This window comes from Protopterus annectens, chromosome 15.part0 (genome assembly GCF_019279795.1).
Source record: "Protopterus annectens isolate FY-2018-M chromosome 15.part0, PAN1.0, whole genome shotgun sequence".
NCBI lineage: Eukaryota > Metazoa > Chordata > Ceratodontiformes > Protopteridae > Protopterus > Protopterus annectens.
The window spans coordinates 343901316-343916652 of NC_056749.1; the positions used below are offsets into that span (position 1 = coordinate 343901316).

General features: G+C 40.8%; 1 protein-coding gene across 3 annotated transcripts in view; it reads right to left on the bottom strand.

The window, feature by feature from the left end:
• Positions 1–1128: 1128 nt before the first annotated feature.
• The window catches only part of STARD8 (StAR related lipid transfer domain containing 8), a 780205-nt gene continuing 765996 nt past the window's right edge, over positions 1129–15337 (bottom strand). For all 3 annotated transcript variants that reach the window (XM_044057100.1, XM_044057099.1, XM_044057101.1), the window contains exon 14: positions 1129–2719. In XM_044057100.1, coding sequence (XP_043913035.1) covers positions 2602–2719 — 118 coding nt within the window. In that variant the 3' untranslated portion in view covers positions 1129–2601. The remainder of the gene's footprint in view (positions 2720–15337) is intronic.

Genomic DNA, 15337 nt, shown 5'->3' on the forward strand with positions numbered 1-15337 from the left:
TTGAAATGTCTAATGGTGAGATGAGCAATAATGCAAAATTATGCATCACGTTTTCATTGCACATACAGTTTATAAATGGCATAAACTGGATAAAGTACAGTTACTGTCAAAATGACTGATCTGTCAGAATATGATTTATTACCTGATGTACCAATCACTATATCTGCTTTAATATAGTTTAATGGCATTTGTATAAAGTAAGCCACATGTGCTTATAAATGTCTGATTATGATCAAAGATTAAAAAAAGTCTGAAGAGTAAACTCTTTAGCAAAGTATATTCTGAAGTAACATTCTAATCATTTGGCTCCACTGACTTGGTATTGAGATATATATGTACATATGAATATATAACATATACTATATATATATATATATATATATATATATATATATATATATATATATATATATACATATATATATATGAAAGAAAAACATATTAACAGATGGGTTTAGTGTTATATTCAGCCCAAGGGGCAGCTATGATCTTTTGAATACTTACTATACAAAAGTCATAGTTGCAAAACATTTGACTGTTTAGGTTGCTTTTACTTCTAACAAAGTGTGCTCATTTTAAGTCACATTGATATACATCCAAAGGAAACTATATTATTTTTCACACATTTACTTCATGCATTCTTAATTATAAGACCATGGCAAATATCACAATACACAGTCGAAGAACTTCCATGAAATTATATTGCTGTTGCCAGGTCATGTCATACAGTCAAGGTGAAAGACTACAGTGGCGTCTGCTATCACCAAACCTGTCCTTATTTACAGTTCTATCTGTCCTTCACATGTATGTCTACAGTACCATTTCCAGTTTGGTGACTGTCGGATCTGCTTAAAACCGAGTATACTGTCAGTTCTAGCTGTGTCTGTTTGCTTGTACAAGTGAACAACATGGAACGTATTGGTTTATGATATGTGTGTGGCGTTAGAGTTATTTACAAGTTTAGTATTACATTGGTTTTGAAACCAATACCACTTCCAATGCGGAAAGACTGCTTCCATTTAATACACAACTACTTTGGCATAACAGAGCTTTACACTTTTTAGTAATGTTATAACTAATCTGGGTAAGTAGCTCTATCAAAATTTAAAATCAAGTAAGAAATAAAGCCTCATTATACCTTTTATTTCATAAATGTGTCCAAAGTAGTACTCTTACAGTTAGCTTACATAAATGTACTTTACTAGAAATGGGTTTGTTACCACATCTCAGTTCTCAATACTTTTGGAAGAGAAGTAGAACTTTTGACAAATTTCTGCTGTATTACTGCACATACAGACATGAGTGTTTTACTGAAGATTAATTAAAGAACTTCAGTGATCATTGCTTTTTAAAAATTATTCACTTTTACTTTATTTCTTCTTAATCATAATGCTAAATGTTGGGCTTCAAAAGGTAACCGAATCTCATCTTTTGCTATTACCACATCTTATCTCCCCAAAATGTAAGCTGAAAATTCCATATTGACAGGTTAGTAAGACATTTAACACTGTACATTCAAATCAGTGCATTTCCATTAAAAAACACAAAACAAATTCATGGTAGGGCTGGTAGGGTTTACTGATGGTACCATATGGGCTTTTCAAATATGAGGCAGGGTATACTGTCAAAACTGGAAACTTAGTACTACAAAAACAGATATTTACTACTATGATGGTATTTCAGCTGTCCTACTGTTCTCTGGAAATGATTAGCCCACTCAAAATGCAAAATACAGCCATCAAGTGTGGAATCTCAAAAGACTTCTATAATCTGCCATAAAATGGAGACACTACAGGATTACATATAAACTGAAAAACAGATACAGAGAGTAGAACCTATGCAACTGAGAGGTGCTGGGTAACCTCATTAAGATAAAAGCCCATCAGCTTTTTGTCACTTTCAAGAATACTGAACTGTCATGCGTGCTTTGGCAACACTTGTATGAAACTAGAAGTAATACTAAACTTTTGTATTCCTGAGTATAGACAACTTAACAAGAACTCTTTTGTGGACACCAGACCTACAGACCTAAAAATCCTATCTCACACGAAGCACATACTAAACATCATATAACAACAACAGGATACACTCTCATACAGGCGCTGTAAACTGTTTTTTTTTTTAAATAATTACACTATAGGGTGCACTGATAAAAAGGCAAAGACAGGTGTCACTCTAGCCTTCCCTACAGCAAAACCATTATGCCCTTCACACTTTAATGTCTCTAGCTATTAACAGCATCTGAACTTGGATTATTTGTACTTTTTTCTGAACATCCATTATAAATTAATAAAAACGAAAATTAATGAAATACAAGATGTATTACTTTTTAAAGAATTCCATCTTTTTGAAGTTAAGGAGAAAGAATATTCTCTTTAATAATGTAAATGAGGTTTTGCAGTTCTACCAGACAGATGTTTGAGTCCTTTTCATCTGAAGATTATTTAAATGGAAACTTCACTGCAGTGCCTTTGTGAGCTACACCCATCCTATCATTTCAGACAGTTGTAGGACAATAAAAACCCTATAATACTGTTTCATTTTTTTCCTTTGTGGCATCCAGTTTCAAAGTACGACAGCAGACTGTTTTTCCTCAGTGATTCAGAGTTTGGTTTCAAGGCCATGTTGCTGTGGCACTCGAAAAGAGTCCCTTAACCTAGCAACCTCCACTGCGCATAGGTGTCCAAACACTTTGTTATACCAGTCTGGAGATCGACCTCTGAAATACAGAAAAAAGGTAAAGATGGACAGTCATGAATATTAACTACTTACACCTGCTTCATTATGTTTTTCATGTTTGAAATTATTTTTGAAAATGCTTCTTAAAAGTCCCCCTTTATTTAACTAGATGCAGGAGAAACAAAAGCTCTAGACCTGCTTAATATCTGCAGTAGAGTGACTACACACAAAATAAATGTGCATTTGTAGAGTTAGCATTAATTTCTACAATACTAGAAATAAACAGCAATAATTTTGTTTTCAAAATTAAACAGAACTATGTCATTAGTACCAACATAATTTATTACTTGTCATTCACATTTGTTACACATGCTTATATAATACAGCTAAAAAGAATACTGGCACAAAAGCTATATGATTACACATAAAGGCTTCAAACTGGCTTCCAATGCACTAAAATTTGTACATATCCTGTGTGGCACCAAGTTTTTGTCATATCTACTAGAAAGTATCTTTACATTTAAATGACTATCACTTTGGACACATTGGCTCTACTTTAAAACAGAAATGAAAGATGCGAAACTGACCTGCATACAGTGCAAAGCTTTACAAAAGAAGGAACAAATGAAAACAACAAACACAACAACAAAAATGAATAGTGCAGAAAACTGGAAAAATATTCTGCACATACACTGTACTCAAGTACAAACTGCAAGACTGCATGAAGTTATTTCATTTTTGATAGTACCTAGACAAATTAGTGTTCAAAATGTATTTCAAACAATGGATTTAAACATCTAAATAAATGTCATTTTGAAAAGTAGCCACATGGTGGCACTTCATCCTCAGAATGGAAAGCAACTTTAAGCACAAAAGCCATAATGCTTCAAAATGTTCTAGGTATTATTTATTTTATTAACTCTTTGTTGATTGGGTTATACCACTAGGTCAGTGTCTTCATTTCAGGGGATACAGACAGTGGTATTTATATTGAATAGGAGAACCTGAGCTGCTACCAGTTCAGACAGATGGAACCTGTTTAACATGTAATAAATATGGGCAAACATTTCTTTTAGTCACAGTTAATGTGATTTAGTACACACAACCATTCCAAAACAAACACATTAAGTAAAAAAATATTCTTTAAATATCTACCAATTTCATGTCGCTAAAGCAAATCCCCATGTTAGCCATATGCTGGCATCATAAACCCACCAGTGAGAAGATGGACTACACCTTAGTAGTGTACCAGGAATGTAAGGGCATGGTGGCATTCCACAGTGCAAGCTTATATCTTTTTATCAAAAACTGGGGTCTACTTCCTGCAAAATATTGATACTTTAATATATATATATGTTTTGATGATAATAGCTTAAGAAGTGTCCTGGAAAAAGGGGGTGTTATTTGATCATCTGACCAACTTTGATAATATGCTACTCTCAGATCTAGGTGTTGCTCTGTTTCAGACACCACCAAAAGAAATCTTGCAGGTTGACTTTCCCTATGGCAAAAATATTTGCTACAGTCATTTAACTAAGAGCTCTATAAAATACAAAAAGCTGAGCTAATTTTACTGTCTTCTGTGACAGCCGTGATGACTTATATTGCATTATTTAAGCATTCATCATTTTTTATTTTTACTTAACTAGGCAAACTACTTCACAAGTATATTTTTATCATATCTGACCTGGAAACAATGCCTGATTAACAGACTTACTCAAAAGAAGTCAAACTGAGACTGAAAGACTCAGATTCACAACTAAAAATAAAGTAAAACAGCAGCTCATAATCTTAATTCACTTTGTTAAATAGTAATATTACTAATTATTATTCCAATCAAATGCCCTTCAGTTCAGTGGTAACTGTAGTGCTGCAATTTTCTTACAGTCCAGTAAAAGAAATGAGAAATAATCATATGTAGCATTAATAATGTTGCAACAGACTTCCTATTTACAATAAACAGAGGCCTTCCCTGGCCCTCTTCAAACACAGTTTGGATCAATGGAAGGGGAATCACAAAATCACACCTGGGATAGTGCCTTTGTCCATTATGGACAGAGACAATCTGTAAGATGCTCAATGCATAGGCACAGATCCATGCCATCTTCTTGCTCCTACGGGGCCATATATTGGGTAAAATTGGGTTATAATGGCTAGTCTTGTAAAGGCTCTTAAGCCATTAGCCTAGTAACAGATAGAACCTATGAAGAGATGGAAAACAATTGGTAGTATTCCAATGAAAACAGACTTTAATTCAACATTTAATTTAACACAAAGTAAAGTGCAGTACTTATTGGAGAATTTCTCTGAGAAAGATACTGGTGCGTGGGCCCAAACCAAAGAACTCCATTAGGAGCAATGTTTACAAGCAAGATAGTGCAACCTTTGAAGTTTTACCAAATGAATAACGCCAAAATGTATCATGTGGCTTCAATGCCTTCATATGGGAGTGCTGGGCTGAGTTAAAGGAACTCATCCAAACAATGATCCATCTGGAATGTGGTCCAATGAATCAAGGGAGCCATAAGATGTTATCTGTGACAATGAGGAGGCAGAGTCACTGTCACCCAAAGAAAGACACTATTTCCCTCTTCCTATCCATTGATGAAAACTGCAGATTTTTTTTGGGGGGAGAGGGTGTTTCCTTTTCTTAAATTTTCCTAAGGGTATGGGAAAAGATAGCATGACAACAGCATGGCCCCCCCACACGGGCCCTAAGGCTAGATTTTTTTGCAGGCCCCCATAATTATATTTGTGACGATTGGGGAGAGATGGGCGAAGGCTGCCAGCCTAGTCAAATAGAATTTGATACATAATTCTGTCAACTGTATAAATAAATGTAAAATAAGGTTTGTGTTTTTAAATGTAAAAAAACACTATAAAATGTAACTTCAAAATTGTTGCAACATTGCCATCTGCTATAAGGAAAACCAAGCCAAGTATGTCAAATGTGTCTTTTAAAGTTGAAAAGATCTTATGAATCTCTTTAATGTTTTACAAGTCGGTTCCAGTGTGTCTGGATGAAGGTTTCATGCCCACTGTTTTAAGGCTAAAGTTTATGACCAGAATTTATATGTGGAAGGTGCTTTATTGCTCTGGTTTCTGCTAGAGTGTATATGTGAAATGCCTTGTATTGTTGCACTTTACTGAGCAGGTGTTAGCTTGCTAAATAATGCAGTTGGTGGCCTGAAAAAACCTAAGTGTCAAAATGATGTAATTTGGGAGGGCCTCAGCAGAGTTGTTGGTTAGTGTTTAAAAACTATTGTTCAGTGAGAGACTGGAAGCATTTTGATCTTGGACATCTAACCCAGCACTGCTTGCTCTTTACACATGTAAGTTTTAGCACTGTGATTTCTTGTAGGAATAATTAAAGCTAGTAAAGATTAATTAGGTATTTTTCTTTGAAATCAGACCTGTACTACTGTATTATTTTAGGTTTCTGTGTGATCTCTGAACTCTTAGATATCTCTGTGGTGTAGTAGTTTTGTCTTGTGTTCTAATTATTTATTATTAAATATTTTTAAAACCTTCTACCTGTGACTGGTTTATGTAGAGATAAAGTATACTTTAGAGTACATTATATATTTATAGAGTTTAATGTAATAAGCCCTTCCAATAAGCCTTGAGACTGATTAGTCATACTACCACTGGATTATAATATTGCACAGTAATAATAGTAGAATGGCCTTTTGGTTTGGTGGGTAAGGCCTGATTTGACTTGGAATACACAAAGGCTATACAGTCAGTAAGCCATTTAGAAAGCGTACGTTTGATAACTGCCATGCCCTTTACATTGTCTGCAAATGCAACAAAAAGTTGATCTGTTTTTCTGTAGTCTTTAGTCCTGTCTAAATAAAATCTGAGTTGTCTGTGGACATCTAACTTGTGCAACATATATTCCAACTTGCTGGTATGGTTCTTGAAGAAAGTAGGGAGTTCAATGGACTGATTAATATTTATGACAGAACATACCTTAGGAAGGAAGGACGGATTTGTTCGTAAAGAAACTCTATCTGGGTGAAAAATTAAGTAAGGCGATTTAATAGACAGTGCTTGCAGCTCTGACACTCTCCGAGCTGAAGTAACCGCTACAAGAAAAAGAGTCTTCCACGACAGAAACTTCAGGGGGCAAGAAGAGGCTGGTTCAAAAGGTGGTAACATTAGTTGTGACAACAAATTTAAATTCCATGGGAATAAAGGGTCTCTGACGGGAGGTCGAAAATGCAAGGAACCTTTCATAAAAGCTTTACAAAGCCTGTGGGACATAATAGAAGAACCGTCCTCACCAACATGGAAATTGGATATGGCAGCCAACTGCACTCTTAATGTGGAAGTAGAGGCCCCTTCATGGAAAAGGATGGAAAGAAATTCTAGAATTTTATGTAAAGGAGCAACCAAGGGGTCCAAGTGTTGACTAGATGCCCAGTACACAAAGCGTTTACATTTATTGTTGTAAAGTTTTTGGTGGAAGCCTTATGAGAGGCAACCAAAATGCGCTGCACTGCCGGAGAAAGAAGATCAGACCTGGCTAGGAGGGGAAGTGGAGCAGCCAAGCTGTTAGTTTGAGGGATAGAAGAGACGGGTGAGGAACTCCCGACGAATGTGTCAGTAGATCTGGTACTGGGTCGAGGATCCAAGGTTCCTCTGTTTGATGGGCTCGAAGAAAGGGGAACCATATCTGTCGAGACCAGAATGGGGCAATGAGTATAATTGTCCTTTCCAGATTCATGGCTTTCTGTAGAAATCTGGGAATCAAGGGTATAGGTGGGAATGCATATAGGAGACCCGGGGGCCAATTGTCTATCAATGCGTCCCTGGGGACATCCCCTGGAGGGGGTAGAAGGGCAAAATAGCTTCTGCATTTGGTATTCATCGGGGAGGCAAATAGATCGCAGCAAGGCTGGCCCCATTTGTGGAAAATTCTTTCCGCCACTTGTAGTTTGAGGGACCACTCGTGAGGTAACAGGATGGCTCTGCTCAACCTGTCCGCAATGACATTGGATGACCCCGGGATGTGCGTTGCTATCAGAAAGCGACCCGTGGACTCTGCCCATTGCCAAATTCTCATGGCCTCTCTGCATAATGGGTAAGATCTGGTTCCCCCTTGTTTGTTTATGTACCAGACTACAGACATGTTGTCTGTCTGAACTGCTACTGTCCCTAGAGGTAGGAGGGTTTGAAAGTATTGCAACGCCAAGAACACCGCCCTCATTTCCAGAACATTTATGTGCAGGTTGTACTCGATGTTGGACCATTCCCCTTGGACTGTTCTTCCCTGAAAAAGTCCCCCCCACCCTATCAGGGAAGCGTCCGTGGTTATAGTGGCTGTCGGATTTGGTAGAACAAATTGACGACCCATAGTGAGATCCTGGCTGGAAACCCACCATGAGAGGTCTCGCTTGCAAGAATCTGTTATCAGGATCTCGTCCTTTAGGGGTAACTGTTGGAACGACCACTGCGTGAACAGCAGCCATTGGGGGAGCCTCATGTGCAACCTTCCCATGGGAATCGCAATCAGGGATGCTGCCATGAGTCCCAAAACTTTCAACACCAATTTGGCCGGGGCTTTCCTGCATTGCAGCAGAAGAAGAACCTGTTCCTTGAGGGATGAAGCCCTTACTTGAGGGAGCTTTACCAATGTTAAACGCGTATCTAGGTCCACTCCGATAAATGAAATATGCTGTGAGGGCAGTAAGACAGATTTTTTGAAGTTTATGGAAATCCCTAGGTGGGAACAAAGGTTGACTGTATAGTTTCTTGCTTGTATGAGGAGACGCTCGGTGGTGGCGGTGAGGAGCCAGTCGTCCAGATAGGGAAACACCCAGAATCCTAGACATCTCAAGTGAGACGCTACCATTGCCATGCATTTGGTGAATACCCTGGGGGCTGAGGTGAGCCCAAAGGGCAGGGCTCGAAATTGAAAATGACTGACTCCTAGCCGGAAGCGCAGGTGATCTCTGGATGTTCTGGCCATCTTGATGTGGTAGTACGCGTCCTTGAGATCTATCGAGCACATCCAGTCATCCTTCTGTAAAAATGGAAGGATCGATTGAAGCATGACCATCCGGAACTTTTCCTTCTTCACGAAGGTATTGAGATTGCTGAGATCCAAAATGGGTCTCCAGTCCCCTGTCTTTTTCGGAACTAAAAAGAACCTTGAGTAAGTTCTGAATCCTTTTTGGTCCGCCGGGACTGGCTGAATGACTCTTTTTTTGAGCAGCTTTGAAATTTCTATTGCTGCTTGGCCTCGCAGACGGGGTGGCACATCTGGAGACCTTCTTTGTTGGGGTGGAGTTGACATAAGGGGTATTTTGTATCCTCTGGTTACAATGCTTTTTACCCAGGAGTCTGAGGTGAGAGTTTGCCAGGCCTGTGGGTATAAAGCCAAGCGACCCCCGACTGCCTCCAGAGCAGGACAGTCGGGCCTCCATTCAGGAGTGCTGGAAAGGCTTACCAGGGATAGTATCCCTGTCGCCTTGGTTCTGCGGACCCCCACTGCCGCCGGTGTGGCGTCTTCCATGTCTGCCCCCCCCTCTGCCTCTGGGGGGGGTTCACTCTGTGTGGCCTGGAAAGATCCCTGAGTTCTACGGAACCACATTTTTCCACCTCGTTGCCCTTTGGGGTATGGTCTGGATGGAACGGAAAAACGGACTCCGACAGCAGACAGAGTCTTTCCTTCCTGCTCACACCAAGTTAATGTCTCTTTCACTTTGGGCCCAAAAAGAGTGGCACCATCAAAGGGGGCGTTGGCGAAAGAAGACTTGAAGGCTTCTGCAAAAGAGCACAGCCGCATCCAGGATTGTCTTCGTACAGCAATCGCTGAAGCTGCGGCCCTACTCGACCCTTTGGCCGCATACGAGATGAGCCTCATGGACGAGTTCACTACGGAGGTAAGGGTGTTAAGTTGTGCTGTCACCTTATCTGAAACAGCAGCATCTGTGTTACCCTGGAGGGAATCTCTCAGCTCCTTGATGAGATCCCTCTGTAGTCGTGTAAAATGTGTCAAATAGTTTAGCAAACGCATGGAAAAAGTCGCTGAACTAAAAACGCGCTTCCCGTATCTGTCCATAGTCCTAGAATCCTTATTAGGAGGATAAACAGAAGAGGAAGACTCCGACATCTCCTTTTTAGTGGCTGCGGCCACCACCATAGCGTCAATGGGGACTCCTTTTGTGAGATAGGTCTTGTCCTGGGGGGCAGTAATGAATTTACTCGTTTTTCGAGGGACCGGTTCCACTGTGTCCGGTGTCTCCCATGCCCTTCGAGCAATTAAATCCATTAACTCATCGAAGGGCGGAGTAACCCAGGAGGTAGAAGGTCGAGCACCAAATGCCTTCAGCAACACCGACTCGTCCTCAGTGGGGGCTAGGGACTGCCAATCACCCCTCTGTTTTAATATCTCCAAGATGTCCGCAAATGAGACATCCTCGGAGGGGGATTTTGGGGACCCCTCTGACTCATCCAAGTCAGTGTCAGAAGTTAGAGATTCCTGTGGGGAGTCTAAGTGCCTCCTCTTGCACAATCTTTTCCTCGGGACCTCATCGGAGGGGGATTCCAGTGAGGCCTCAGAGGAACAGTGGGCATCCTCTAGGGATGGCTGAGACAATGGTGCTCCATGCTTTGGATGTGTCGTGGGAACAGAAACAGAGAGCGGCTCCTTAAGGGAGGGAGAAGACGCGTCCGATGTAGTGGTTGTCTGTGTAGACAAAACCTTCCTCATAAGGTCAAAAACCCCTGAACCTCGGGTCGAGGACTCCCCCGGTTCCGAAGAACATGGAAGAATCCGAGACACAGGGCCCATGGGTCTCGACCCGAGGACGGAGCCAAGCCGATCTGCGCCGAGGCTCCGAGAGGGAGAGTCGGAACAGAAAGGTCGGTACGACTCTCGGTCCCGGAACCAAGGAGAGATCGTCGACTCCGCGACTCACCTATCGGTTCCAATGGAGTCGAGGTAAATGGTGTCAACCGTGCAATGGACGGTTTCGGCACCGAGGGCTCCACTATCATCGGCTCATCCTCTTCCGGCTCTGAAGACTGGATGGGTCTCGAAGGAGGACCTGTTGGAGATAAAGGAAGGCCTTCTAGTTTCGACACCAACTGGGAGGAAACTGCAATCAATTTGGAAAGGGCCATGTTCTCCATAAGTTTCTGCACGACACGATCCACATCAGTATCAGATAATGGTCTGGAAGAACGGGTCGAAGGGGCCGAAGATGGCACCGACCGAAGAACAGATGGTGGCGGTAGTTCTGACACCGGTTCCAAGACCTGGGGCTCAGTGAGAGACAAACGTTCGACGCTCGGCCCCGAAGTCTGTGGAACCAGCGAACGAACTCTAGAAGATGTACTCGGAGCCGATGACATGGGCTCCGACATCTTTGACCCCTTCGAAGACTTAGAAGTCTGGTCAGACTTGTCCAAGGCCTCTTGGAAGGCAGGCTTAAGAAGCCCCCTATCAATAAGTTTCCTGCGTCTATCTGTCATGACCCTCCAACTGAAGGAATGGCAAATAGAGCAATCCTCTTGCAAGTGGAGAGGGCCAAGACAGTAGACGCAGGAAGTGTGGTTGTCAGTGATGGACATTTTCTGTCCACACTGACACCTTTTGAAACCACTCTGCTTTTTCAGACATAATAGTTTAATTTTAAAGAAATTTACAGTTAGGAAAAGGGTAGGCCCCAAAGGGAAACCTATAGAAAAAACTAACTATAAAATACACACAAACACACTATAGTATATAAAATATAAATATCCACAAAAAAACTATAGAAGAATAATAACTTTGAAAGAATAAAGGAAGAAAAAAAGACTATCTTATCTGTTTAAACAACTAATCTCTGGTCCGAGCTCTCTGTAGCGATGTGACCTGTTGCAGTGGCAAACTAGATCTGGGTAATGGCAGGGAGGATTGTGGGATATAGCCTGGTCTCGAGTTTCTCTTAGATGTAGAGCTTTGCTATGCGGCCGACTCGGAGCCGAGGATCGGCTCTGAACCCGTGTGTAAGAACAAACGGCGAGATTAAACACTCTCACATTTAAATAGTCACACAGAGTCAGATGCTTACCCCATGCCTGGGACAGATGAGTCCGTAGAGCAGCTGGGTGGGGCTAAGTATCTTACAACCACTGATCTTACCAAGGGTTACTGGCAGGTGCCCTTGACTCCCAGTGCTAGAAAGAAGTCAGCCTTTGTGACTCCTTTTAGCTTGTATGAGTTCACAAAGATGCCCTTTGGGATAAAGAATGCCCCAGTGACTTTCCAGAGGCTGGTAGATCATATCTTAGCAGGAGCAGGAGGGTTTGCCCTTGCTTACATGGATGATATTGCTATCTACAGCCATTCCTGGCAAGAGCATGTCAGGGAGGTGCTGGGCAGACTACAGAGGGCAGGGTTGACCATTAAGCCAAGCAAATGTCAGGTGGGTATGGCAGAGGTCTCCTACCTAGGACATAGAGTGGGGAGTGGTAAGATAAGGCCACAACCTGCCAAAGTGGAAGCTATTCCGGCATGGCCTGCACCTGTTACCAAAACGCAGGTGAGGGCATTCTTAGGGACAGCAGGGTAATACAGAAAGTTTGTTCCTACCATAGCTGCTCCCCTCACAGACCTGACAAGGAAGAACAGGCCAGATAAGGTAGTGTGGACCCCAGCATGTGAGCAGGCATTTCAGAAGCTTAAGGAAGATTTGGGAGGACCCCCGCGTTAGCCAGTCCAGACTATAGAAAAGAATTAGTTGCGCAGCTGGATGCTTCAAACTATGGGGTGGGGGCTGTACTTAGCCAGATTTCTTCAGAGAGAGAAGAGCACCCAGTGGTTTATCTCAGTCATAGGCTCCAACCCAGGTAGGAATGCTATGCAGCAGTAGAAAAGGAATGTATAACCATAGTGTGGGCACTACAAAAACTTCAGCCTTATCTGTATGGAAGAAAACTCACTGTGATGACAGATCACAACCCTCTAACATGGTTAAACAAAGCCAGTCAGCAAAATGTCAAGTTGCAAAGATGGAGCCTGTGGTTGCAAGCATATATGTCAGTGCAGCACCACAGTGGGAGTAGCAATGCCAATGCAGATGGGCTCTCAAGACAGGGAATGGGGTGAGGTACACCCAGATAGACCTAACACTCTTAAGCGATGTTCCTCAAGGGGTACTTGAAAAACTTGCTTGAGTTCCCCGGGGGGGGGGGTGGGGGGAGATGTGACGATTGGGGAGAGATGGGCAAAGGCTGCCAGCCTAGTCAAATAGAATTTGATACATAATTCTATCAACTGTATAAATAAATGTAAAATACAGGCTTGTGTTTTTAAATGTAAGAAACACTGTAAAATGTGAACTTCAAGATTGTTGCAACATTGCTGTTGCAACATTGCCATCTGCTGTAAGGAAAACCAAGCCAAGTATTTCAAATGTGTCTTTTAAAGTTAAAAAGATCTTATGAATCTCTTTAATGTTTTACAAGTTGGTTCCAGTGAGTCTGGATGAAGGTTTCATGCCCATTGTTTTAAGGCTAAAGTTTATGACCAGAATTTACATGTGGAAGGTGCTTTATTGCTCTGGTTTCTGCTAGAGTGTATATATGAAATGCCTTGTATTGTAGTTTACTGAGCAGGCGTTAGCTTGCTAAATAATGCAGCTTGTGGCCTTAAAAAAACTAAGTGTCAAAATGGTGTAATTTGTCAGGGCCTCAGCAGAGCTGTTGGTTAGTGTTTAAAAACTATTGCTCAGTGAGAGACTGGAAGCATTTTGATCTTGGACATCTAACCCAGCACTGCTTGCTCTTTACACATGTAAGTTTTAGCAGTGTGATTTCTTGTAGGAATAGTTAAAGCTAGTAAAGATTAATTAGGTATTTTTCTTTGTAATCAGACCTGTACTACTGTATTATTTTAAGTTTCTGTGTGATCTCTGAACTCTTAGATATCTCTATGGTGTAGTAGTTTTGTCTTGTGTTTTTAAATTATTTATTATTACATATTTTTAAAACCTTCCACGTGTGGCTGGTTTGTGTAGAGATAAAGTATGCTTTAGAGTGCATTATATATTTATATAGTTTATTGTATAAGCCCTTCCAATAAGCCTTGAGACTGATTAGTCATACTAGCACTGGATTACAATGTTGCACAGTAATAGCTGGACACCCTTTTAAGGACCTTTTAGTAGCTGATAATTAACTGGGTGGTGGCAGGAATTAGTACTGTATGGTCTGGGTAATAGGGGCACAGCTGGAGAACCTGTGGCAGCCTTTTCCCAGGAAAGTCTGTGTGGTTGTATAACCTCTTTTCAAAGTGTGTGTGTGTGTGTGTGTGTGTGTGTGTGTGTGTGTGTGTGTGTGTGTGTGAAGGTATCAGCTACCTGGGCAGAGACACGAAGCACTGGTTGGACAGAGAGGGTAGTGGAGGTTTTAACTTGCCCAGTTAGGCTGAGACCTGGACCCTATAGTTGTGCCAGTGAGGAGTCTTATTGGGAACCTGGTGAGCAAAGGAGCAACCAGCCCCAGAATGACTGTGATCTCTGTGTGCACTTAAGGGAAATTGTACTTTACTGTGTGTATTAGTTATCCTTTCCTCTTCTTGGAGACAACCTCCATGGTGTGTGAGGACTGAGGCTCCTTGACTGGTTGGCCAGAGCACTGCCATCACAATATTTATAAAAAAAAAAAACAACAAAATTATTGGAAAGTATACTTTCTAGTTTTTATTACAGCAAATTTTTCAATTATTTTTGAGTAATCCACTTTTTTAGCAAAATCATTTTCTATACATAAAATTGCCAAATGATTAAGCTGTTCTTGGCTAGTGGAACTTCTTTGCCATGTTTTTAATGAGTTTGCCAATTTTCTGAATGATCTCTCTGCTGACAAGACAGTTACTGGAATAGTACAAAATAATTTCAATGCAAGGCAAATATTGCCAAATATTTCTTGCAGATTTTTTTCATATATTAAATTAAGAAGTTTAATTGGTGACCTTTCCGAACCAAAAACGGTCTTGTGGATTGTTTTAAGGTGAAGTACTTCATTTATTAGATCATCCGACAAATCTCTTTCGTAAGCTTTTACAAGTATTGCTACTTTTATGGTTAGCTGATCTTTGTCCAAATCCTGAAAATTTAAAATTGGAGGGAATAATTTGCAAATATTATTTGCTGCTTCAAATCTTGTTTTTATATTGTTGATAATAAAATCCAACACTCAGTACACAACAGAATTTTGGAAGTCTTCTTCACAGTTTTCAGAATTTGTGCGCTTTTCGGGAAATTGGTGTTGGATTTCTATTGCTGCAGCAACTGCTTTAGCTTCATGAACAATGTTTTCCCACGAATCACGAAACGTCTGAATTTCTTCCACTAAGTCTTTTACCAAGGTGGTCTCTATATCAAGAGAAAATCCTTTGCTTTGCATGACAATATTCTTATTATCGATGCTGGCTAGTATTTTATGCGAGAATATTGTCATCAACAGACCTTTATAAGAACTGAAATATTTCTTCAAACCTTTAAGAGTATTTAGTGCTGAAAGAGTTAATCCTGTAGCCATCTCACTAAGAGTGTCATCTATCGCAGCAAGTACACCAGGGTAATGTTTGACGACTGGATGCACAGCTTTAATTCTTTCGCTCCATCTTGTTTCTGACACACTTTGAGGAGATAATGGTATG